This window comes from Microtus oregoni, unplaced genomic scaffold, assembly GCF_018167655.1.
Source record: "Microtus oregoni isolate MIOR12 unplaced genomic scaffold, Mior012 000003F_ref0000135, whole genome shotgun sequence".
In the NCBI taxonomy this organism is placed as follows: domain Eukaryota; kingdom Metazoa; phylum Chordata; class Mammalia; order Rodentia; family Cricetidae; genus Microtus; species Microtus oregoni.
This window is the reverse complement of record NW_024543062.1, coordinates 23,856,089-23,881,499: the sequence shown is the minus strand read 5'-3', so window position 1 is coordinate 23,881,499 and position 25,411 is coordinate 23,856,089. Positions and strand designations below refer to the sequence as shown.

General features: G+C 40.8%; 2 protein-coding genes across 2 annotated transcripts; one reads left to right on the top strand and one right to left on the bottom strand.

Annotated features, from left to right (window-relative positions):
- Nucleotides 1-2,610: 2,610 nt before the first annotated feature.
- Nucleotides 2,611-15,675, bottom strand: LOC121446009 (zinc finger protein 431-like). The gene is made up of 4 exons (XM_041648260.1): nucleotides 15,592-15,675; nucleotides 5,599-5,725; nucleotides 5,344-5,404; nucleotides 2,611-4,142 (listed from the first exon to the last, which is right to left on the bottom strand). Exons 1-4 carry the CDS (start codon nucleotides 15,592-15,594, stop codon nucleotides 2,762-2,764), a joined length of 1,572 nt encoding a protein of 523 aa, XP_041504194.1. The 5' UTR covers nucleotides 15,595-15,675; the 3' UTR covers nucleotides 2,611-2,761.
- A 367-nt stretch (nucleotides 15,676-16,042) lies between these two features.
- Nucleotides 16,043-19,651, top strand: LOC121446520 (activity-dependent neuroprotector homeobox protein 2-like). The gene is given in 3 exon segments (XM_041649188.1): nucleotides 16,043-16,662; nucleotides 16,664-19,086; nucleotides 19,248-19,651. Coding segments are annotated over 3 exon segments (3,420 nt in total). The 5' UTR covers nucleotides 16,043-16,069.
- The last annotated feature ends 5,760 nt before the right edge of the window (nucleotides 19,652-25,411 follow it).

Here is a 25,411-nt window from a genome sequence, read left to right as displayed (position 1 = left end):
CTATGTACTCACCCTCTTCATCTACAATAATACACTGAAAGTCAGAGAGACTGGAGGTCTCTCATTAGCTGCTTTATTTTTCCTTCCCACTGACCAGTCAAGATCCAGTCCTGAAGAAGTTGAAGGACTATCTACCCAGCACTGGGCAGCAGAGACAGGAATAGGTTTTCAAAGCAATTCTCAGTTACACAGTGTGAGGCAACAATATTACAAGCTCATAATCTCCCCCACTCTCCACAAACATCAGAGGCCCAAGGTCACCACGAAGAACAATAGAACCTGTCTGACTCAGGGTTCATCCCTGTCCAAGCAGCTCTGACAGCTCAGCCAACCTGCTCTTCCTGGTCTGGGGACAGTTGCTCCTACATTCACCATAACATGGCTTCTGGTCCTCCTGATAGCAAAACAAGAGAATCCTGGAAAGAACTTGTAAACTACCTCTGGTGCTCCTAATTGCCAACCAGAATCCCTTTAGGACCACCCAGCTGGGCTTCGAGACATTAGTAGTTACCCCAGGGGGCAAGCAGAGATAGAATGTCTAAGAAAGCAAACTTCCACCAGGTTTGTCCTTCCATTCTATAGGCAGACAAAAAACTAATCTGGGAAATTTGTAGTTTAATAAAATCTTCCATTCTCCCAGAGCACTTCCTGTTCCTCCTCCAAAGCACCAGGTCCTGTGTGTGGTCTGTGGACCCATGAAATGGCCAGACAGGACATTTATGGAACATCTAAAATTGATCACTTCACTACTCACAGCTAATGTCAATTACAGTCACAGCAGGAAAGCTTTTACCCTCCGTCTTGCCCATCCTTTGTCTGTTGTGACTACACTGGATTTACACTTGGTCAGTGAACTCAATTCTTACATGGCTCCCACTTCACTTGTAAATTCACAATAAAATCTAAAGAAATTGGAGGATACTCATTCACTGATCTATTTCTCCTTCACACCGACCAGTCAAGGTCCAGCCTGGTAGGAGTTGCAGGACTGTCTTTCCAGTACTAGGTAGCAGAGACAGGATTGGGTGTTCACAGCAATTCTCAGTTACATAGTAGAATGCAAGCCTGAGCTACAGGAGACATTAATCTAAACCAGCTGTTCTCATTCTTCCTAGTGCTGAGACTCTTTAATAGTTACTCTTGATGTAGTGATCTCCCCACCTATAAAATTATTTATACTACTTCAAAACTATATTTTTTGCTTCTGTTATTAATTATAATATAAATTTCTCTACTTTCTGATTATTTTAAGCCACTGTTGTGATTGGTTCATTTGATTCCCGAAAAGAATCATGCCCCACCAGGTTGAGAATCACAGCTATAAACTGATATAAATAAACAGATGAATAAATAAACAGCACTTAAAAATAGAATGAAATTCAAAAACTGGGAAACATTGGAAAATAAAAACAAAGAGATTATAGCACTTATGCCATTGAAGAAAATGAAATCGAAAATATGATAACCAATAATTGATTTTTTTTTTTTTTGGAGTTTTCGAGACAGGGTTTCTCCGTGTATTCAGGAACAAAGTGTGTTTCTTTGTCTTGGTCTTAGTGTCAGGATGTATTACTTTGGCTCCAGTTTCAGAGTCAAAATTATATATTTCACTGGCTCTGGTGTCAGGGTCAGGATGTCATTCATTGGCTGGCCCATTTACCCTACACATAGGGCTTGATAAATTCATAAATTCATTTTACCATGAGTTTTTCAGTACAAACAGTATAAAAAGGACATCATAATGCTAGAAAAGATTGTTAACACTGTCAAATTTATTTCTACAGAAGAAATAGTCTTGTGTTGTATGCAGAAGATTCTTGTTCATTCCTGGCTATACAGACTCAAAATAATCACACAGAAACTATACTAATTAACAGTGCTTGGCCTATTGGCTGGGGATTCTTATTAACTAATACTGACATCTTAAATTACCCCATTCCTAGTATTTTGTATTTTATCACAAGACTTGTGATTTACCAGAAGGGTTCAGGGCATCTGTCTCCTTCAGCAGATACATGGAGTCTGACTCCACTTTCTTTTCTCCTCTATCTCTGCTTGGAATTCCTGCCTTGCTCTATTCTGCCCTGCGATAGGACCAAAGCAGCTTCTTTATTAACAATGGTAACAAAATATATTCACAGCATACAGAAGGAAAACTCAAATCACTGTGTAGTTGATTATAAGTGTTTTGACTGAAGATCTTACCAAATACTTTATAATAAGAAGTTCTCAGTATCTTTTTTAGGTAGTCATTGTTTATTGTAATATACAAAGATTTTAATAGATTGTTGCACACAAAAAGTTTTATTCCTATATAAAGTACAAAACTTTATCATACTGAATACATTCAAATGGTTTCTATGCAGTACGATTTTTCTCATGACTTAGATTATTCATACATTCAAAGGCTTTACCATATTGATGACATTCATAGAGTTTATCTTCACTGTGTGATCTTTTATGCATTTGAAGAGTCCTGTGAAGTGCAAAGGCTTTACCACTCTCATTACATTCATAGGATTTCTCTCCAGCATGTGTTAGTTTATGTCTTTGAAGATGACTTTGATAACCAAAGCCTTTAGCACAATAATTACATATGTAATGTTTCTACCCAGTATGGGTTCTTTTGTTTTCAGAGATCACTATACATGCAAAGGCTTTACCACATTGATTATATTCATAGGGTTTCTCTCCAGTATGTGTTCTTTCGTGTGTTTGGAGACTACTGTGACAAACAAAGGCTTTACCACACTGATTACTTTTATAGGGCTTTATCTCCAACATGGCTACTTTCATGACTTTGGAGATGAATGTGCTGTGCAAAGGCTTCACCACACTGATTACACTCATATGGTTTCTTTACAGTATGGGTTCGTTTATGTTTTTGGAAACTACTAGGATATGCAAAGGCTTTGCCACACTGATTACATTCATACAGTTTTTCTCCAGTATGGGTTCTTTTATGTTTTCGAAGAGTACTGGGATATGCAAAGGCTTTGTCACACTGATTACATTCATAGGGTTTCTCTCCAGTATGGCTTCTTTCATGATCTTGGAGACTCTTGGAATATGCGAAAGCTTTACCACACTGATTACATTCATAGGGTTTCTCTCCAGTATGGCTTCTTTCATGATATTGGAGACTACTGGATCTTGCGAAAGCTTTACCACACTGATTACATTCATAGGGTTTCTCTCCAGTATGGGTTATTTTATGCTTTCGGAGAGTACTGTGATCTGCAAAGGCTTTACCACACTGATTACATTCATAGGGTTTCTCTCCAGTATGGCTTCTTTCATGAGTTTGAAGATAAATGTGCTGTGCGAAGGCTTTACCACACTGTTTACATTCATAGGGTTTCTCTCCAGTATGGGTTCGTTCATGATTTTGAAGATGAATGTGCTGTGCGAAGGCTTTACCACACTGATTACATTCATAGGGTTTCGTTCCAGTATGGCTTCTTTCATGAGTTTGAAGATAACTGTGCTGTGCGAAGGCTTTACCACACTGATTACATTCATAGGGTTTCTCTCCAGTATGGCTTCTTTTATGTTTTTGGAGACTACTTTTTTCAGCAAAGGCTTTACCACACTGATTACATTCATAGGGTTTCTCTCCAGTATGGCTTCTTTCATGAATTTGAAGATGAATGTGCTGTACGAAGGCTTTACCACACTGATTACATTCATACAGTTTTTCTCCAGTATGGGTTCTTTTATGATTGCGGAGAGTATTGGGATGGACAAAGGCTTTGTCACACTGATTACATTTATAGGGTTTCTCTCCAGTATGGGTTATTTTATGCTTTTGGAGATTACTGTGATCTGCAAAGGCTTTACCACACTGATTACATTCATAGGGTTTCTCTCCAGTATGGCTTCTTTCATGAGTTTGAAGATGGTCTTGCCGTGCGAAGGCTTTACCGCACTGATTACATTCATAGGGCTTCTCTCCAGTATGTGTTCTTTTATGCAGTTGAAGAGTATGGTTACGTGTAAAGGTTTTGCAACACTTGTTACATTCATAGGGTTTCTCTCCGGTGTATGATCTTTTATGCATTTGAAGATGAGTGTGATATGAAAAGGCTTTACCATACTCATTTTCTTCATAAGGTTTCAATCTAGTGTGTGTTTTTTCATGCCTGTGAAGACGACATGCAAAGGCTTTAAGACACTGAGTATATGCAGAAATTTTGACTTTCTTCATCCCTACAATGATAATGGTACATGTGAAAGCATTACTACATTTAATACATTGTTGAATATTTTTATCTGTATAAATTAATTTTACAATTTAGTCTATTTTAAGAAGAATTATATGTTAAAGTTTTATCACCATGTTTACAATCTTGTTTTTCCCCTTCATTAAGGCTTGCTTTTTCATCTTTGAGGATAACTGATAACAGCCTTTATTACATGATTTACATTTCCAGAAACTTTTTTTTGTATGAGAATTTTCATGTATTTGAAGAGAACTGAAAAAACTCAGAGCTTTACTACTCTTATTGCATTCATAATGTTTCCTATAATGTGAGTGAAATTACATTTGCTAAGTCTACTAGGACAAACAAAGTTTTTACACAGTCCTAGTACTCATGGTGTTTTTCTGAAATGTGAGCTTGTTGATATATTAACAATGAGACTAGCAAAACAATGACTTGTATAGCTGTACATCAAATTCAACAAGTATACTCAACATAGGGACTGCTGTATATCCTCTATTTGTTCTAAGAGAGAGGTATGTTATATTTCTTCACTTCACTATACTCATGTGGCTTGTATCCAGAGTAACATATGATATACTTAATAAAGGAAGAATAACAAATGTCAAGCTTCCACATTGAGTTCACAGTTTGACTTTCTGTCCTCATAGACTTTTGGTATCTGGATTGAGGCCTCTCCAGGACAGCTGTCCCTTGATTTGTGACTCTAACTGCCCCCTCACTAAACTTAACACAGTCACAAGTATATGGGATAAACTACCTTTTCTATGGAATATTAGTGTAATAGAGAGTTTTAGAGATATACTTATCATGTTTTCAACATGTATATCTTTAATAATATGAATACTATGAAATAAATGCACTGACAATTTTACAGTATAGCTCTCATTGTATTATGATTGAAATGGAAATATAGATTAAGGCATCATTTCCTTGATTCCTTTCTTAAAGAATGACTTGCAAATGCAGTTCACCTATATGAAATTAAGGTATATGATTTTGTGATAATTTTAATAATCATCAATGCACTTTATTACATTGTTGTTTTGGTTGAAAACATATAGGATACATTATAAATTCTTCAGGGGTACATTTGTATGAGCTTATACATGGAAATTACCTTTCATATCTTCTAGAACTTGGACAATGTTCTTCAATATTATGGTCTTCCCAATTATATCCTAAAATATAGTGACAGAAAAATGTATGATATATATTAAAAATTGTAAAAAATTTAGTTACCATATAAGCAAAACTTAAAACCATGCCTGATTTCTTTACCCATTCTTCTTTCTCAATCATATTACAAAAGAGCATCATTAACCAATGAACACTTGTCCCCTTATTTGATACATGAAAGATAATTCAGTCTTACCTATAGTAGTGAGGTTTCTGTAGGTCTCTACCATCACATCTTTGTAGAGACTCTTCTGGGAAGGATTCAGCAAAGTCCATTCTTCCCAAGTCAAGTCGACATGCACGTCATCATAGGTCACTGCACTCTAAAATATCCCATACATGTGTACAACAGAAAGTATGATTTGACAACACTGTAAATGTGTACTTCTTTGACAATATAGTCATATAATTCTGGTGCTCCCCATACTTATTCCATGACATAGACATCATAATTTAATCACCAAGTCACTTTAGAAGCAAACTGATCCCGAAGTTCACCATTGCCATTTCTGAACCATTTGAATGGGATATCACCTTGCAAGAGAAATGCCTACTACTCAACAATGAAAGATACATAAACAGATCTACAATACAGAGTACAGATAAGAGAAATTGTATGAATGATTAATTTCTGAGTACAGATAAGAGAAATTGTATGAATGATTAATTTCTGACAACAAAAAAGAAACATAAGATGAAACACCTGGATGCATTGAATCATTCCTCTAATCCTTGTACTCAGAACGCTAAAGCATGAATATTTCTCTGCCTCTGAGTTGAATATCAGCCATGCAATCATTTCTAGGGCAGCCAGAAATACGTGTTAAATACCTCTTTCACATGATAAAAATCAAACAAACAAACATAAAACTTATGAATAACTCACAGGTATTTGCTGAAGTTTCTACAAAAGTTAGGCATTCACATCAACTATTTATTCATCTACCAGAAACCTAAAGTGCCCCAATTTAAACTGCAACATAAATAAGATTTGACTAAAAGGCACTGTGTGTTTAAAAAGTTACAAATGGACAAATGAACATAATAGCAATTAATATGCTGATTACAAATAATCAACACAGAGCAGGAAAGATGGCTCAACAGTAAAGAGTCCTCCTGGTCTTGTGTACCAATGACTTCCATGGGGGAAAATAACTATGCATTACTCCAAGTGCAATGTTTCTAGTACCATCTTTTGATCAATGTAAGGAAGGAACAGGTACTCACATGGTGCATAACCATGCATACAGGTAAAATATTCTTTTTAAGATAAAAATTCAAACAAAGCAGGCAGAAAGAAGGTTATGCACCTGCAATCCAATGACTCAGAAGGCACAGGTAGTATTAATGTCATGAATACATGCCATCCAGGGAAAGATAATGATACCCTCTGTAAAATTTAAAATTTAAGATATGGGTGAAGTTCACTACAATAGCGTATGCTTGATAAAAAAAATTGATATAAAAACAAAAAAGTCAGGAATGCGGGCCCACCTTAAATCTCAGCACTATGGAGTCAGAGTTAAGAGGTACTCTGAGTTTGAAGCCAAACTGGTATATAGAGCTACTTTCAGGACAGCTAGGGCTACACAGACAAACCATGTCTTCAAAAATAAATCAACAAAAATAAAAAGAGTAGGCTACCAAACAACCTTAGCACCAAATAGCAGCTAGTTCTACTAAACCTTATGTGATTTAGTGATAGAGTTTATGATGGTGGGGAAGTAATGACAGAAAGATGACTGATTAGTTTCAACCACAACACAGTAGGCACAAAGAACAGAAAATGGGTTGAGGCTATAGAAACTCATATATGGGATTCCAATCTGTATGCTGTGATTATCATTGGTTAATAAAGAAACTGCTTTGGGCCTATAACAGAGCTATAGGACAACTCCAAGGTGGGTTGGGAAAACTAAGCTGAATGCTGGGAGAAAGAAGGCAGAGTCAGACAGAAGTCATGTAGCTTGCAGAAGACAGATGCTGAGAACTTTATCTTGTAAGTTATACCCACATTGCAATACACAGATTAATAGAAATTGATTAAATTAACATGTAAGAGTTAGCCAATAAGTCGCTAGAGCCAATGAGCTAAGCAGTGATTTAATTAATACAGATCCTGTGTGATTGCTTTCGGGCTGAGCAGCTGGGAACTAACAAGCAGTTTCCCATAATAAACGCGACCACGAAGCCAACTAAAATCCACTTACAATCTTAGAGAGCTTGGAAAGGAATTCTAGACACTAAAAAATGAAGTTTAGCTACATTTCTTTCCCCAAATGGGCTTTGCTTACTGGTGACATGCTTTGGCACCTTTAAGAGAGGTTTTCCTGATTTAGAGGTAGCATAAAAAAAAGCTGCACCATTTTGAAATGCCGGCTTTCTGGGCTGTGCTGTCAGCACGAACTCTGACTCTTTCTGGAGGACCAGTTATGGGGTCTGTGAGAAGATTGCTAATGGCAACTGAGACCCCGTGAATGCCTGAAAATGGGGCAATGTACATGGCTCTCGGAGGCAGCAAATGTGCCTCTACCATCTTGGACTGTGTGGAGCAAGCAGCCAGGACATATTTTCTCTACCAATGGCACAGCTTAAGTTCATAAGAAGTGCTTAGCATTTTAAGAAGCACACTCCTGAACAGGAAAGAATTACAAATACACAATAGTACAATTTCATACATAAAAGACCTCTAAATGAGACAGAGTGTGTTTTAAAAATGTGCATAGAGTTGGGAGAGAAAAGGAAAATAATAGAGTTATAAAAAGATGTAAATGGCTTATAAAAAATGAAACGAAGTCTTTAAAGAGACAGAGAACAGACAGTCATAAATTAAAAGAGTAAGGACAATAAAATAAATATTAAAAAGTAATAGAATAAAAACAACTAACCCACGTAAAGAAGGACTGTATACAGAGTGTCTGGATTATGTATATTATTTTGTTTTCTTTGAATTTTTGAATGAGGAAATAAAAACATTTTCAAACCAAATGCAGAATAATAATTTTTTTTAAAGAAACAGCATATGATTTGTATTACACACCTAAAGCAACTTGCTTTGCTCTAATTGATTTATGAATCACAAGGATTTTGGAAAAGAAGTTTATCCCCACATTTTGTATATGTTTATGTGTGAGAAAGAATGTCTCCCATGTGTATACAGGTGACATATAAGAAAAGAGGATGTCAGATCCCCTGAATCTGGAGTATGAGGTGGTTCAGAGCCTCCCAACTTGGATATTGGGATACAAACAGGCCTAATAATTTCGAGTCACTAAAAACTCTTAAAATATAGACAGGCATGAGCTGAGCAACACTTCAGCTATATCACTCTGGTTATCTATGGGGAAAACACTTTGTAAATTTGTAAAGCTACTATCAAAATCAAAATAGCAGTTCCTCAGAAAATTGGGAATAGATCTACCGCAGGATATTGTTGTACCAGTCTTGGGCATATACCCACAGATGATCCATCCTATGGTTAGTTTTTTTTACTCTTTGGCTCTTTTGGAAGCCCACCATCCAGTTCCCAAATAAATCACACGGAGTATTATTCTTACCTATGAATGCCCAGCCTTAGCTTGGTTCTTGTCAGCTTTACTTAATTTAAATTATTCTATCTACTTTTTGCCTTGAGGTTTTATCTTTATTCTATATACCTTTCTTTACTTCCTACTCTGTGGCTGTGAAGTGGGGTGGCTAGTCCCTGACATTCTCCTCTTTCTCTTCTTGGTCCTCAATCCTTCTCTCTTTCTCCTTTTATTTATTCTCTCTGCCTGGCATCCCAACCTATCCCTCTCCTGCCTAGCTATTGGCCATTCAGATCTTTATTAGACCAATCAGGTATTTTAGGCTGGCAAAGTAACACAGCTACACAGAGTTAAAAAATGTAATGTAAGTTTGGGGTGAGTTTTGGACCCATGTCAGCAGCCCAAGACAGGAAACTCAGAAGTTCCTCATCCTCCCTATACTTCCTGGGCTCCCTGCTGGGCCAATACTCCCAGCATACTGCCTCTCTCTTCCTATCCCACCCAGCTTGCATCCAGAACCCTCCCCCCTTCTGCCTCCCTTCCCCCTTTGGGGCGCTGGGGCTAAATCCCGAGGGCAACCTAGCGGGCGGGATCTCCTTTGTTTCAATAGCCTGCCTGCAGCAAGCAAGGTAGGTGCTTTGTTTACGAGCTACCCAACCAGCACAGAGATCTGATCTCGGCACCAGAAGAGACATCACTCCACCACCAGGAGAGCCATCACTGGGGAGTGCCATCACTGGGAAGGTACATCAGTAGGCAAGGAGACCTGATCCTGTAAAAGAACATCCATAGGGAAGCATTCGGAGGAAGTGATGGGCAGGCGCCAATGCAAGAATTCACCCAACAATCTGAAAAACAACATGAAACCACCAGAACCCAGCGACCTCACAACAGGAAGACATGAACACCTTAATCAAGAAGAAGTAGAAAAAATTGACTTTATAAATATGATAGACGCCCTTAAACAGCATGTAAAAAATGCCCTTATAGAAATGGATGAGTAGTATAACAGAAAGTTTGAAGAACTGAATAAATCAGTGAATGATACCCTAGGAAACCAAGGAAAAACAATCAAACAGATAATGGAAACAGTTCAAGACTTGAAAACTGAAATGGAGGCAAAGAAGGAAACACAAACAGAGGGCCGGCTGGACATGGAAAATCTAGGTAAACGAATAGAGACTACAAAAACAAGCATAACCAGGAGAATACAAGAGATAGAAGAAAGAATCTCAGATTCCGAAGATAACAAAGAGAAAATAAACGCACTGATCAAAGAAAATAGTAAATCCAACAAACTCTCATCACAAAACATTCAGGAAATCTGGGACACAATAAAAGACCAATCCTAAGAATAATAGGAGTAGAAGAAGAACCTCGTGGTGCTACACAGATTATTAGAAATGGGTTAATCAAGATGTGAGAATTAGCCAGTAAGAGGCTAGAACTAATGGGCTTGGCAGTGTATAAAAGAATACAATTTTGCCGGGCAGTGGTGGCACACACCTTTAATCCCAGCACTCGGGAGGCAGAGGCAGGAGGTTCTTTGTGAGTTCAAGGCCAGCCTGGTCTACAAGAGCTAGTTCCAGGACAGAAACCAAAAACTACAGAGAAACCCTGTCTCGAAAATAAAAAAAAAAAAAAAAACTGTGTGTTATTTCGGATGTAAAGCTAGCACTGTGGGTGGCCAGGCGCGGGGAACATAGCCCACCACTCCTTCTACACTATGACATCTTTTGGTCAGTAAATAGCTAAGCTCTGACCCCAAACATGCTTTTTTATCTAAATATGATCAAAATATCAAACAACACACTGCAACCTCTCATATAGCTCACTCTTGCTACTTCCACACCCCTATGCACTTCTCCATGGCAGAAGTCCCATAGCTTGGGTATCTCAACATCCTGTGGTCTGAAATGTGACCCAGCTTCATCTCCACCACTTCCTTTAATGAACTCTCAGAATCTCTTCTTCACTGGGGATCTGACTCTGCCAAACAGAGATGGGCAAAATACTGATGACCTGATCACAAAAAAAGAATCCATGACCTTTATATTTTGCATCTTTCTTGTTTTCTGAATCAGTATGACATAGGTAATCCTGCCAAGATTTGATGGACCCTACAAAGCTTGGACCAAATTTGCTGCAAGTTCTATATGATGTTGCTCCTGGGACAAGGAATTACTTTGTGTACTCTTTCCAAGAATTAAGGGCTTAGTTAGATCCAGTCTTACATATGGAGCATGTTCCTAGACTTCAAATGTACAGCCAGGCTCTTCCCTTTAATGGTGCTAAAATAGTTGACAAACTCTGCATCCTTTTACCACTGGACTGCCATCTGAAACTACCTAGTATTGTTTTACTTAACAAAACACACTGTTTTGATGTGCGATGTCCCTCTGAATGCTGAAAATATGTGTTGCTTTCTTTGGTTGATGAATAAAGCTGTTTTAGCCTATGACAGGGCAGAATATATCTAGCTAGGAAATCCAAACAAATACAGAGAGAAAGAAGGTGAAGTCAAGGAAACTCCAAGAGCTGCAGGCAGAACAAGATGTGAGGTAACAAGTCATGAATCAGGTAGCAAATATATACAAAATATTGGTTAATTTAATTATAAGAATTAGCTAGTATTAGTCTGAGTCATTGGCTAAATATTTATAATTAATATAAGCCTCTGAATGGTTATTTCGGAGCTGGAAGATGGGAAGGAAAACTTGCAGCTACACTCGTCATCTTTTTCTTCTTGTTTTTTTCACTGTAGACCTGAATGAGTCATCAGTAATAACCATCCAATAGAAGCAGTATTTTGTATAGGAAATCAGTTTATAACTCTGTAATTCTGCCTAAGGTCTTTTTCAGGACAAGGAGAGAATAAGAAAGATTAGGACAAAAATATCACACAAATGATCTATAGATAATTTTTTCATGAAGTCTTCTAAGCACCTGTGCTTGTGTACCAAGCTAAGATCACCTGATGATGCCACAAGGAATGAAGTCAGACTTGGGCTAGAAAGGCCACAACAAGACAAGGCTATGACAGTTTTATTGAGGACACTCAGACTCTGTATTTATCAAATATAGAAGATAATGGCAATTTCTAGGATCAATACTCTTGTAGCTTCCAGGATGTTATGGAATTCCCCTCTGTATGCTGTGAATATGTTTTATTCCCATTGGTTAACACAAAAAAAACTGCGTTGAGCACTTGGGAGGCAGAGACAGGTGGATCTCTGTGAGTTCGAGACCAGCCTGGTCTACAGAGGTAGTTCCAGGACAGGCTCCAAAGCCACAGAGAAACCCTGTTTCGAAAAACCAAACAAAAAACAACAAAAAAAAAACTGCTTTGGGCCTATGGCAACACAGAATAGAACAAGGTGGGAATTCGAAGCAGAGATAGAGGAGAAAAGAAGGCAGAGTGAGGCCGGGCGGTGGTGGCGCACGCCTTTGATCCCAGCACTCGGGAGGCAGAGGCAGGCGGATCTCTGTGAGTTCGAGATCAGCCTGGTCTACAGAGCTAGTTCCAGGACAGGCTCCAAAACCACAGAGAAACCCTGACGCGAAAAACCAAAAAAAAAAAAAAAAAAAAAAGAAGGCAGAGTGAGGGAGATGACATGTAGCCACTGAAGGAGACAAATGCTGGAAGGAACATTACTGGCAGGCCACAGCCATGTGGCAATACACAGATTGATAAAAATGGCTTAATTTAAGATGGGAAAATTACTTAATAAGAAGCCTAAGCTATTGAATATGCAGTCTTATAATTAATACAATTTCTGTATAATTATTACAAGTCTGGACATTGGGAAATGAAAAGCAATCTCTGTCTACACCAGGATATAATGAAGTTTACAAGCTATACAGCATACACAAGATTAATGTCTAAGTTCAATTGTCCTGTTAAGCGTACATGATTCCTTGACTACAAAGGGATCATACAAAGTGCAGAAATCAGCCTGAATGCTTACTGCCTAAGGGAATGCAACAGTCTGTCAGGAACTGGGAGGTATATTGTGACCCAGGAACCATGGACTTTAACCTGAAAAACCTATGATACAGGTCTCTCAAGCCAGTTAAGTTCGGACAACTGCATGGTTCCCTGAAGAGCTACTGCCGACTAAAATCCTATGACCTTGACCTCCACTATCTGTCATTACTCTCAACATTCCCATCTTCTAGGTTCTACAAGACCAGCTGATTAAGATCTTTGTCCAGTGTTCTGATATCTTCAGCATTCTTCTCAGAGTCAACATTCCCAGGTCCTTTGCAGCAACAAAATCCCCTTTGAGTCCCATTTTTGTTCTTTCTTCTCTGTTGCTGTTATTAAATTATGCAATCAAAAGAAACTCAGGTAATGAACATGCTTATTTGGTTGTTAACCCTATTTCACAATTCCTCCTTATGACATCTTAGGATAGATAATCAAGCTAATAACTAAAGGCAAAATATGTGGAACCATTGTTTTCTGGCTTTCCCTCTTGCTTTGTCTCTGGCTTATGCTCAGCTAGCTCTACTATCAGAGCTGCTTGTTCAGAGATATTGCCAACTTAGTGGAAGAGTCTTCCTATATAAATCGAAATCAACACAATCTCTCTCAGATACCTTAATCAGGTATTCTGATCTAGGCAGACTCTCAGCTGGTATTTTCTCAGATCACTCTAAGCTATGTCATGCTGATAGCTGAGGCTAATTAGAAGAAAGAGACAATAATATAAAATAAGTTTTTAAATGTGATTAGTACATTGCCCTTCGATCTTTAAGCAGCAAAAACACAAACATGAAGATAGATATGCCAGGAAATGGAAAGAGGCAAACATCTAAGATAAAGACGAGAAACCTAAAAGTGTCTCTCCACAGAAACTTCCCAAACCAACAAACACTCAAGGAACTCATAACATGAGAAACCTGAAAACAAAATTGGTGAAACCATTATTTTCCAGAAAATGAGTAATATACTTAAATAACGATTAATAAAATCAGTAACACAGAAGGGTAGCACTGACAAACAAAACACACAGACACAATATGGTCCTTTAAATAAAAACTACAAGATTCTAACCAAAATCAAACTCTAAGAAATCACTGACCAGCGCTCATCCTATACACTTCAGTTCTTTATCTTATACCAATAATAGATAAGAGCCGGTTGAGAAGGGTTGTTCCACCAAAATTGGAAAGATTCACTTGAAACCTTCTCATGTCTTAACTTTGTAGAAAATAATTTTGACTACTAAAAAACATCTCACTATCTATAATAAAGAAAAGTATGTCTGTTAGGATCACCTAGACACCATTTTGCTCCGCCTTATTGATGACTGCCTGTATGTCTGCAATCAGAGTGAGGAAATGAAATCATTTTAAAACAAAATGCAAGGTGACTGATTTTTCTAAAGAATCAATGCACACCTAAAGCAACTTGTTTACTCTAATTGCTTTATAAGAAACAAACACTTTTGAAAACAAGTTTATTGCTATTTTTTGCATATGTTTGTGCCAGAGTGAGAATGTCTTCCATATGTATACAAGTAACACAAAAAAGAGGGATTCAGAGGCCCTGGATCTGAAATGGTAGAGTTATGAGCCTCACAATTTAAGTACAGGTATCTGAACTCAGGTCACCTCCAAAATGAATATGTGCTGAGCCACCTGTCAACATCCATAATACCTTTTATCCAATAAACCAAAGTCTCTCACAGATTAACAACAAGAGCATGAAAACCTAAATAAATAAAGAAGTAAATAAATGATCCTTGGAAACATGATGCAAATCCTTTTATTGTTACTGCAATGGACAGGCCCAGTGTATGACTCAAACTGGTAATTTTAGAGCTCGGTGGTGCAGCATACTTGTAATCAAGAATGTATGATGGTTAGCGAGGAGGATAGCAAGGTCAATGCCCTGTGGGGCTGCAGACAATATTCAAGTCCACCTCAATCAGCACAGGGGACAGAGTCAAAACTGCTGTCCTAAGAGCTGAAAAATGCAGCTGTTTAGAATTGTTATACTCTCCTGGCACACAAGGTTGTGAACCCGTAATGGCCTTTGATGGAGAAGTGGGTCTTCTTGCTGGTTGTAAATCATGGTTGTCTCATTTGTTATAGGAATGTACCTTAATGGCTGATTAATCCTCCTGAACATTTGCACCTCATGATACTAATCTCTAACAGGCATGGTGTGCATGCTACTCATCTTTGGATATTTGGGATGCAGCCCACCGTCACTTAAATTTACTTCGTGTGACTTTATGTCTCCTAAGAACCAGTAAATCCTTATACCATTAATTCTATCATCAGCTATACTTGTCTACATCACAGTTTAGTAGTGGAGCGCTGCTCTACACAGGAGAATCCGTTTACAAGTCACAGGAAATTGACTACAGACGGATCCCAAACCTAAATGTTAAAAGTGCAGAACTTCTGAAGACCCAGGAGAGACCAGGAGTCTCCGCGTTTGGCGAATGTGGTGATCTCACTCCACATGTAACGATATAAACACGACAGACACCACCATCTGCGGCTCCGGACGCTCTGCGTGTCCGCTGGCTCCCACCCACCACAGGGGCCTCGAGCCTCAGCGGCCGCTCCGCCTATTAGGGACAGCGACCCCTAGCTCGCCAAGCCCGGCCATTCCACCCGTCTGTGTAGAGCAACCCCTCACTCACCATGGTGCAGCCGCCAAGCTGACAGACTCTCCGCCCACAGGAGAGCCCCAGACTCAGTTCTTGAGGGAGCTGAACCGGAACGGAAGTCCGGCTCCCGGAAGAACCCTCCCATCTGACAGGAGAGTCAGCTGGAGGCTCTGATTGGCTGGTGCGGTTTGAGTGACGGGACCAGGTTAGCAGAAAGGACTTGGCACTGTGGTCCAGGACTGGCTTCTAATCTAAAGACAGACCTGCCCCAGATTGGCTGGAAATTTACGCCAAATTCAACAGCAAGTCTCTTGCTAATGTAAATCAGTGGGTTCGGTTTTAAAAGGAAGCGTACAATTTCAGAAAATTAACTAAAATTAAACTAAAAAACCTGGCATTAAAAAAAAAAAAAAAAGAAATGAGCGGGGCGGGGTCCCGCTGCGTAGGCGGAGGACGCGGCGGTGTTGCGGCAGGACTCGGCGCTCCCGGCACCCGGCGGAAAATATCAAAAATGTTTCAAATTCTTGTGCAGAATCTTGACAGCATCAGGAAGGTGCAGAAGAGGGTGAAAGGCATCTTGGTGGATATTGGACTTGACAGCTGCAAGGAGCTGCTGAAGGATCTTAAAGGCTTTGAACCAGGAGAGAAGTACTTTTATAATACATCATGGAGCGATGGCTCCCTTTGGGAACCTTCTGGAAAGAAAGCGAGATACCGAACGAAGCCGTACAGCTGTACTCTCTGTAGGTACTCAACAAAGGTGCTCGCTTCCCTAAAAAATCACCTGCACCGTTACCATGAAGACAAGGCTGACCAGGAGCTGATAATCCCCTGCCCCAACTGCCCGTTTTCTTCTCAGCCCAGGGTAGTGGGCAAGCACTTCAGGATGTTTCATGCGCCTGCGCGGAAAGTCCAGAACTAAACGGTGAACATTCTGGGTGAAGCGAAGACATTAAGGAGTGATGTGATAAGCTTCACATGTTTAAAATGTAACTTTTCCAACACCTTGTACTACAGTATGAAGAAGCATGTGCTGGTGTCCCATTTTCATTACTTAATCAACTCCTACTTTTGTTTTCGAACCGAGGAAACAGAGCAACCAAAGCAATGACCCTGCTTCTGTGGATAAAATCCTGTCATTTGACAAATACTACTGTAAAAAATGTAACGCTATTGCCAGCAGTCTGGATGCCCTGATGTATCACATTTTGACATCAGATGTACACAGGGACTTGGAGAACAAGCTGCGGTCTGTGATTTCAGAACACATCAAGAGGACTGGGTTTCTGAAGCAAATGCATATTGCTCCAAAATCAGTGACCCACTTGGCCTTACCGCCAAATAGCAGTGCTTCGAGCATTGCGGCCCCTCCGTCTTGCTTCCACCTTACTTTGCCACCGAACAGTCAACGTCCTGGCACTGTGCAGCCAGTGACTGTGGCCCCAGGCACTTCTGGAAGCCTTACACACTCCCCACTCACCACTGCCCAGTCTCATGTAGCTCTGGTCTCCAGCCCTTTGCCTGTATGCCAGAATAGCCTCACCCTGAAACTGTCAGCTCCCCCTCCTGTCTTTATCTCTCACAGTGTTCCACTTAATCAGCCTGGGAGTACTTCTGTGCTGCCTGTGAATAAGTCTGTTAGAGCAAGCATCCTTCCCATGAATCAAGCTGTACGCCCTGGAGTTTTACCCCTCACTCAGCCCATGGAGTCTATAAGTAGACCTGTGGGACCCATAAACAGACCTGTTGGACCTGGTGTCTTACCTGTGAGTCCCTCTGTCAACTCAGGGGCTCTGCAGTCTGCTTATCCAGGGGGGATTTCTGTAGGTCGGGCGGTTCCATCAGGAGTCCTTTCTGCCGGCCAGGTGGCCCCTGCTGGAGTAATCCCTGGGCAGACAGCCACTTCTGGTGTCCTTCCCACTGGCCAAGTGGTTCAGCCATCAGTTCTCCCTGTTGGCCAGACACCTCCATCTTGAGTTCTCCCTCCTGGCCAGACAGTGCCCTTGAGGGTTCTCCCTGCAGGCCAGGTGGTATCACCTGGGCTGCTTTCATCAAACCAGACTGTCCCCTCAGCTGTTGTCCCTGTGAATCAGGGTGTAAGCTCTGGTGTTCTTCAGCTCAGTCAGCCAGTAACACCAGGAGTCCTTCCTGTAGGCCCACCCGTGAGGCCTGGTGTCCTGCAGCTCAGTCCATCTGTCAGCACTAACATCTTGCCTGTGAGCCAGACAGTGAGAGCGGGAACCTCACAAAACACTACTTTCCTCACTTCAGGCTCTATTCTCAGACAGATCATTTCGACTGGGAAGCAGGTGAATGGAATTCCCACCTACACACTGGCCCCAGTGTCTGTCACTCTGCCTATGTCCTCTGGTGGAGGCCTTGCAACTGTCGCAACACCACCCCAGGTGCCAATGCAGTTCTTGCCCTCAAGCTCGGGCACACAGATGGCTAGCTCCCTGCCCAGACTGCCCTCCCCACAGGTGCTAGTGAGCCCTGCCCCTAGTGTGTTTGTTCAGGCTACCTCACCTGTAGCAGATGCAAATCAGGCACTCAGACAGGCCAAGCAGTGGAAAACATACCCAGTTTGCAATGAGCTTTTCCCTTCCAATGTCTACCAGGTGCACATGGAAATGGCTCACAATCAGAGTGAGTCCAAGTCTGGTGAGAAACTTGAACCTGAAAAGCTTGCTGCATGTGCCCCGTTTCTGAAGTGGATGAGAGAGAAGATGGTGCGCTGCCTCTCCTGTAAGTGCCTGGTCTCACAGGAGGAGCTGAAGCACCATTTGCTCATGCATGGCTTGGCATGCCTGTTTTGTCCGTGCACTTTCCATGATATCCCGGGCCTTGTGGAGCACAGCAGGACTAAGCACCTGGGCAAGAAGAGACTGTCTTTGGATTATAGTAACAGAGGTTTCCAGCTGGACCTGGATGCCAATGGGAACTTGCTCTTCCCCCATCTTGATTTCATCACCATAGTGCCACGAGAAAAGCTTGGAGAGCGAGAGGTGTACCTGGCTATCCTTGCTGGAATACACTCCAAGTCACTGGTACCTGTGTATGTTAAGGTGAGGCCTCAGCCCGAGGTTTCACCAAAGTTGCCTAGCAAACAGAAGCTGACCTGCCCCTTTTGTTTTGGCACATTTGTGACTGCTGATGCCTATGAGCTCCATCTGAAGGAGAGGCACCATGTCATGCCCACAGTCCATACAATGCTCAGGTCTCCAGCCTTTAAGTGCATCCACTGCTGTGGGGTCTACACTGGAAATATGACCTTAGGAGCCATTGCTGTCCATTTGCTCCGTTGTAGAAGTGCTCCCAAGGACAACAGCTCAGACCTGCAGGGCCAGCCAGGTTTTATTGAGAGCAGTGAACTGCTGTTGGTTAATGGGGAAGTGATCCCTGACTCCACCTTTGCTGTAAAGAGAAAGCTGCCAGAAGGGCACGGGGGGGGGGGGGGGGGGGGGGGGGGGGTGGAAGACCAGAGGGATGGGGACAAGCCCCAGCTCACTCTATTTTTTTTTTTTTTTGGTTTTTCGAGACAGGGTTTCTCTGTGGCTTTGGAGCCTGTCCTGGAACTAGCTCTTGTAGACCAGGCTGGTCTCGAACTCACAGAGATCTGCCTGCCTCTGCCTCCCAAGTGCTGGGATTAAAGGCGTGCGCCACCACCGCCCGGCCCCAGCTCACTCTAGACACCGATGCAGTCCCAGGACCAGAGAGAGGACTGAGTGTTGTGCCTTTGAAGAGGTAGAAGAATGAGAGCAGGACAGAGGGGTCAGGGGCCAGTGATGACTCTCTGCAGGTGTTAGCATTGGATCCTACCAAGTATGGAGGCCACTCCTATGAGGACAAAAAACAGTTTCTTAGAGATTATTTCTACAAGAGGCCATATCCAAGTAGAAAAGAAGAGGAACAATTGACTTCACTCTTATGGGTGTGGAAAATCGACGTGGCTTCGTTTTTTGGGAAAAGAAGGTATATTTGCATGAAAGCAATAAAAACTCATAAGCCCTCTGTACTCCTAGGTTTTGATATGGCTGAACTAAAAAATGTCAAACATAGTCTGAACTTCGAGTGTGAATCACAGGATCTGTAGAAGACTAGGTCTGAAGTTTGGCTGACTTTGGATGCCTCCCCCCCCCCAGCTTTATTCTCAGTGTTTGAGGCTGTTCAAGGGTTCCAGGTGCTCAGAAAGCCCAAGAAGGAAGCACACCCTTCTGCAGTAGGACTGCTCCCTGCAGTTTGGTCTGCAACTGTTTCAGTTTCTCCGGTCATGTATATGTAAATTAAATCTTTGGTGATCCATGCACGCCCTGTTTTCCCAGGAGTGTCGGTGTCAATAGTAACAACCTGGAATCTACAAATACTTATTTTTTTCATTTTAGGAAATTTCTGCTTGTTTGAGAATACTTGATTAATAGAAATAAAAGCATTGCCCAGCCTTAGTCTACAGACAGCAGCTAACGTCCATGTTGAGAGGAGTGAGTGCTCTGGTGTCTGTGGTCCCTAAGGACATACTTTTAAGCATTAACTTCTGCTGATTCTGTGAATGCTGTTTGCTTAAGAGTACAAATTGAACTACAACTTTTTAGGTTTTCCCTGACAGGTATTTTTTTAAATACCATAATTCATGAAACAAATGTTTCCATTTATTAAAAATATCCTGAGCCTGAGGTCTGGTGTGTAGTGAATCATCATTGCTTTATAAATAAAGTTTCTGTAGGAACAGAAATGCTATACGGTGCAAATTGTCCTTTGCTGTGGCAAGTCATTGCTCCATTCAAAGGTAAGACGAGTCTTTATTTAGTGCCTTAGGATAACTGAAAACGCTGAGTGCAGCCTCCCTAGGGACTGCTGGTTAGCTGGTAGGAAGGGAGGACCACGACACATGGGATTCCTGCTCTTGCATTTAGACACAACTTGGGGTGGAGTACAGGTTTCAGGCATAAGGTGACAGGCAGACCAGGAGCTCTGTCTTGAGTTAGAATAGCTCGGGGTAGAAGCATTAAGAGATGGAGGGAGAAACAGGCTTTCTTCTGGCCCAGGTGTTCAGATGGATGGGATGGTGGACTGATGAACCTCCACAGTCCTGTGGATGCCAAATTTTCTTTCTCACATGATACGAAATAATGTAAAGCACGAGAAGTGGTAATGAGGACCAGCCAGCTCTGGTCAGAATCATCCCTCTGATGCCCAGCAAACAGGGATGATGGCCTCTGGAAAGCACTGCAATGTTGCTATGTAGAGTTTTAAAAATAGAATACTTGCATGTAATTGCTCTATTGTGCATTTCAAGACAGTTGTCTGTGATTATTTGTGTACTCTGTTGTAAATTCAGAGCTTGTTGAACTTTATTTTTTATTATTTCCAGAGTGTCTATTTTTAATTAAAATTTGTTAAACCACAGAAGAAAAAAAAAAAGAAAGAAATGAACTGGTTGGTGGAGGCACAAGGCTGTAAACCCAAAACTCCACAAGAAGGCAGGCAGGTCTCTGTGTGTTCAAGGCCAGACAGCTAGCAATGCTACACAGAGAAACTCTGTTTAGAAAAAAAAAAAAAACTCAAAAAAAATTTTGAGAAGCTGCTTTTGAGCTTCTGCTGGTGAGTATTTATATATCTGACATATGTGGGTGGTGGGGAAGGGATTTCTAAAAGAAATGGTCTGTACCCTGGCTGCAGGATCTGAGAATGAATTCCAATGGCTGCCAGCAGCAGTGAATTGGGGTGTGTCTTCAGGTCTTTGGGGGAGGAGGAGGGTAGCTAGCATTGACCTTGCCATAGGCCTCAAGTGTTCAGGTCAGGGCCTGAAGATCCTCAAAAGGGACTGAAAGGAGATCCTTGTTTATCTAAATGCCTGACTTTGGGGAAAGGACTTGTGGGAGGCAGGCAGCACTTGAAACTCAGGTTTCTCCTCTTAGTCTTGCCTTCGGGACCTGTTTCCCTCAGAATGCTCCCTTTCAATAGGGAAGGTCATGGCGGACATCTTACTCTTTCCCCAGGATAACTTCCTACCTACCATTCTGATGGATCTTTTTTTTTTTTTTTTTTTTTTTTTTTTGGTTTTTCGAGACAGGGTTTCTCTGTGGTTTTGGAGCCTGTCTGATGGATCATTCTGTACTGATTCCTAACCCTAACAGAACTCTTCCACTGTAAATAAATAAAGTAAGCAAATATGTGAACAGAAGAATGAACGAACGGACAAACAAACCAACAAACAAGCAAATAAAGAAAAAGTTCAGAGTTGTTTATTGACTTTTGTTTTCATAATGAAAACTTTTGATATGTGACCTAGAAAGTGTCTGGAGCCTAACTTTATACTGAACTCTCTCTCCTTCTCTCTCTCTCTCTCTCTCTCTCTCTCTCTCTCTCTGTGTGTGTGTGTGTGTGTGTGTGTGTGTCTGTCTCTCTCTCTCTGTGTCTCTCTCTCACACACAGAAACACTTGAATAAATTTAAAATTAAACTAAATATACAATAAAAGGAAGCAAACACCTTTACTGTCATCATCCCGTCACTTAGAAGGCAGAGTGAACTCTGTGAATTCTGAAAGTCATGGAGAATAGCAAGAGTTCCTGCTGCATTTTATCAAGTTCTTCTCGTAAGATTTTCATCTTTTATGATCATGTGAGAGTCTAGCTTTTTTTTTTAATTTGATAAATGGGCACCTGTTCCTTCTAGTTCTACTGGCTGTACAGCTTTGACAATGGAAGCAGGTTGGATTTTATCAAAGAAATTTTCTGCCTTTTTATTTCACCTTTGATTGCTATTAAGTGCCATCTAGTTGGTTCATGGTGTTTCATGAGCACTTTTCTAACTCTTTTGTTTTTGGGGTCTTGTTTTATTTTGTTTTTTGAGGCAGGGTTTCTCTATGTAACATCCCTGGAACTTGCTTGATAAATGAGGCAGGCCTTGAGCTCACTGATATCCTCCTGCCTCAGCATCTCAAGTGCTAGGATTACAAGTATTACATCACCACTGCTTGGCTTTTCCTAAATTTTTTTTTGGTGGTGGTGGTGGTGGTATTTTGTTTTCTTGTTTTTCAAGCCAGGGTTTCTCTGTAGCTTTGGAGCCTGGGCTGGAAATAGACCTTGTAGACCAGACTGGCCTCAAACTCACAGAGATATGCCTGCCTCAGCCTCCCAAGTGCTGGGATTAAAGGCGCCAGGCTAAATTTTTTTATAATTCTTTTTTTTTTTTTTGATTTTCGAGACAGGGTTTTTCTGTGGCTTTGGAGCCTGTCCTGGAACTAGCTCTGTAGACCAGGCTGGTCTCGAACTCACAGAGATCTGCCTCCCTCTGCCTCCCAAATGCTGGGATTAAAGGCCTGTGCCACCACCGCCCGGCTTTTTCATAATTCTTGAATGGGGTAACTACCAAAGGCATTTCTTCCTACTTGCTTTGTGTTTGATAGTAAGATTCAAGGTCACCACCCCTTGCTAAGGTCTTGAACACCTGCTTGAACCATTAAAGGGTGGGGCTACAACTTGACTGGTCTGCTTAGATATGCTTCCTCCCCCCCCCCCCAGAAAGTGTTTCCCTGCCTAACAGTACTAGCTGTACTGGACCTAGTTCTTGTAGACCAGGCAGGCCTTGAACTCACAGGGATTTACCTGCCTTTCCCAGCCAAGTGTTGGGGTCACCACCACCTGACCTAGAGAGATATGCATATTTGCTGCCTTCTTGCTGAAGTTGGAAAACATTACCTTCTTGTTGAAGTTGGGAAATTTTGGGGTTTCTTAGCAAAAAAACAAAAAATTTAAAAAAAAAAAACCTTTTTTGCCTTCTTTGTTTTATTTCACATTTTAACTTGATTTTTGTGGGGAGGGGGGACAGGACCTGTCTTTTTATTTGTGCCTCAGACAAACTATTTCACTACGTGGAAGAGGACTTTCTTCTGAACACTGCTGCTGCAATTACAATTTAAAAAGGAAAACTAAAAGTAAAATAAATAATCTGGGATTAACAAAGAAAAAAGGGGGAAAAGCAGCATTTTCTTTATTTCTTTGTTTTTGTTTTCTTCTTTTATTGTTTTTTGAGGCACGGTTTCTCTGTGTAATAGCCATAGCCTTTCTGGAACTCTCTTTATAGACCAGGCTGTCTTCTTGGTAACATTCTGGGTTTTTTTTTCCTTATTTTCTATCTGTAAATCGACATTTCTTCTTTTTCTCTCTTTTGTTTAATTTATGTGTTTTTGTTTGTTTGTTTGTTTTTGTTTTTCTCTGTTCTTGGAACTAGCTCTCCTAGACCAGGCTGGGTTCAAGCTCCCAGAGATTCACTGGCATCTGCTAGATATGGAGCCAGTCCCCTCTAATGCTTTCATCTTGGTCTTATGGGCTCCATGCTCTCAGTACTGCATGAAAAACTCCAGTGTGCAGCCCTTGTCTGTCACGCCAGCAGCACTCAGGAACTGGAAATACAAGGATCAGGAGATCATCTTCAGCAGCACAGCAAATGTGAACCATCCTGGTGGGAAACTGACCCTCTAAAAGAAATCAATAAAATTACACTTTTACTTTTTATGTCTGAAGTAAAAACATTCAAAACAAATCACTATGTCAATATTATTCCTGGAAATGATATCCAATTGGGAATTTTAAAAATTATTCCACAGCTGTTTGAATTTTCTCTGACTCAGTACTTAGTCTGAGAAGGGGGAATGAGTTTGTAAAAACAAAACAACAGAAAGAGAACCCCAAGCAAGCAAGTGGTGGCCATGGTGAAATGTCTTTGAAAGCAGACTTAGATGGCAGGGAACTGCCCTTGCCAACTCCCTCCCTTCCTCCCTCAGTCCCTTGGTCTCTCCCTCTCACGCTGCCATAATTGTGGCAGCCCCTTGTCACACAAAGTCCTTTTGCTGCTCAGTCAGACACACTATTTTTTTAATTTTTAAATTATGGGTGAAGTAAATTATTTGAACTCTTAGATATATTGTTGTTGTTGTTGTTGTTGTTGTTGTTATTATTATTATTATTATTATTTGGGTTTTCTTTTTTTGACATAGGGTTTCCCTGTGTAGTGTATCTTTTTATGCCCTGGAACTCACTTTGTAGACGAGACAGGCTTTGGACTCAAAGAGATCCAGGTGCCTCTGCCTCTGCCTCTGCCTCTGCCTCTGCCTCTGCCTCCTAGTGCTCAGATTAAAGGCATGGCACTAAACACACTTCTTTTTTCAAGACAGGGTTTCTCTGTGTCACCTTGCCTGTCTATCTATCTGTGTAGTTGGCTATCTACCTATCTATGTATCTATCTATCTGTGTAGTTGGCTATCTACCTATCTATGTATCTATTATCTATCTATCTATCTATCTATCTATCATCTATCTATCTATCATCTATCTATCTATCATCTATCTATCTATCATCTATCTATCTATTATCTATCTATCTATACATCTATCTGTCTATTCATTTAATACTTTACTTATTTATTTTTTGCTTTTTCAAGACAAGGTTTCTCTCTAGCTTTTGAGGCTGTCCCCTAGATCTGAAAAAAAGGAATGTATCACCACCACCACCCAGCCAGATGCTTTTTTCTTATGGTGGGCAATGAGACCTATAAATTCCCTCAAAGGACTGAATTCCCTGTGTGCCAGATGTTCTGTAGGGTTATGTTTTCCTTTGCTTGGGGGAATACTCTGCCTCTCTCTCTCTCTCTCTCTCTCTCTCTCTCTATCTCTCATTCCAGATTTCTATTTTGTCCCATTCCTTGTAGGAATGTCTATGTTTTTCTTGATTTTTTTACTCAGTCTGTCTTCCACATTTCTTCTCTTTTTTTTCTCTCTCTCTTTTTAACCTTCTCACCCTAAACAGGAAGCTAAAGGTTTATGGTATTTTTCTTTACACATACAGAGTATTGT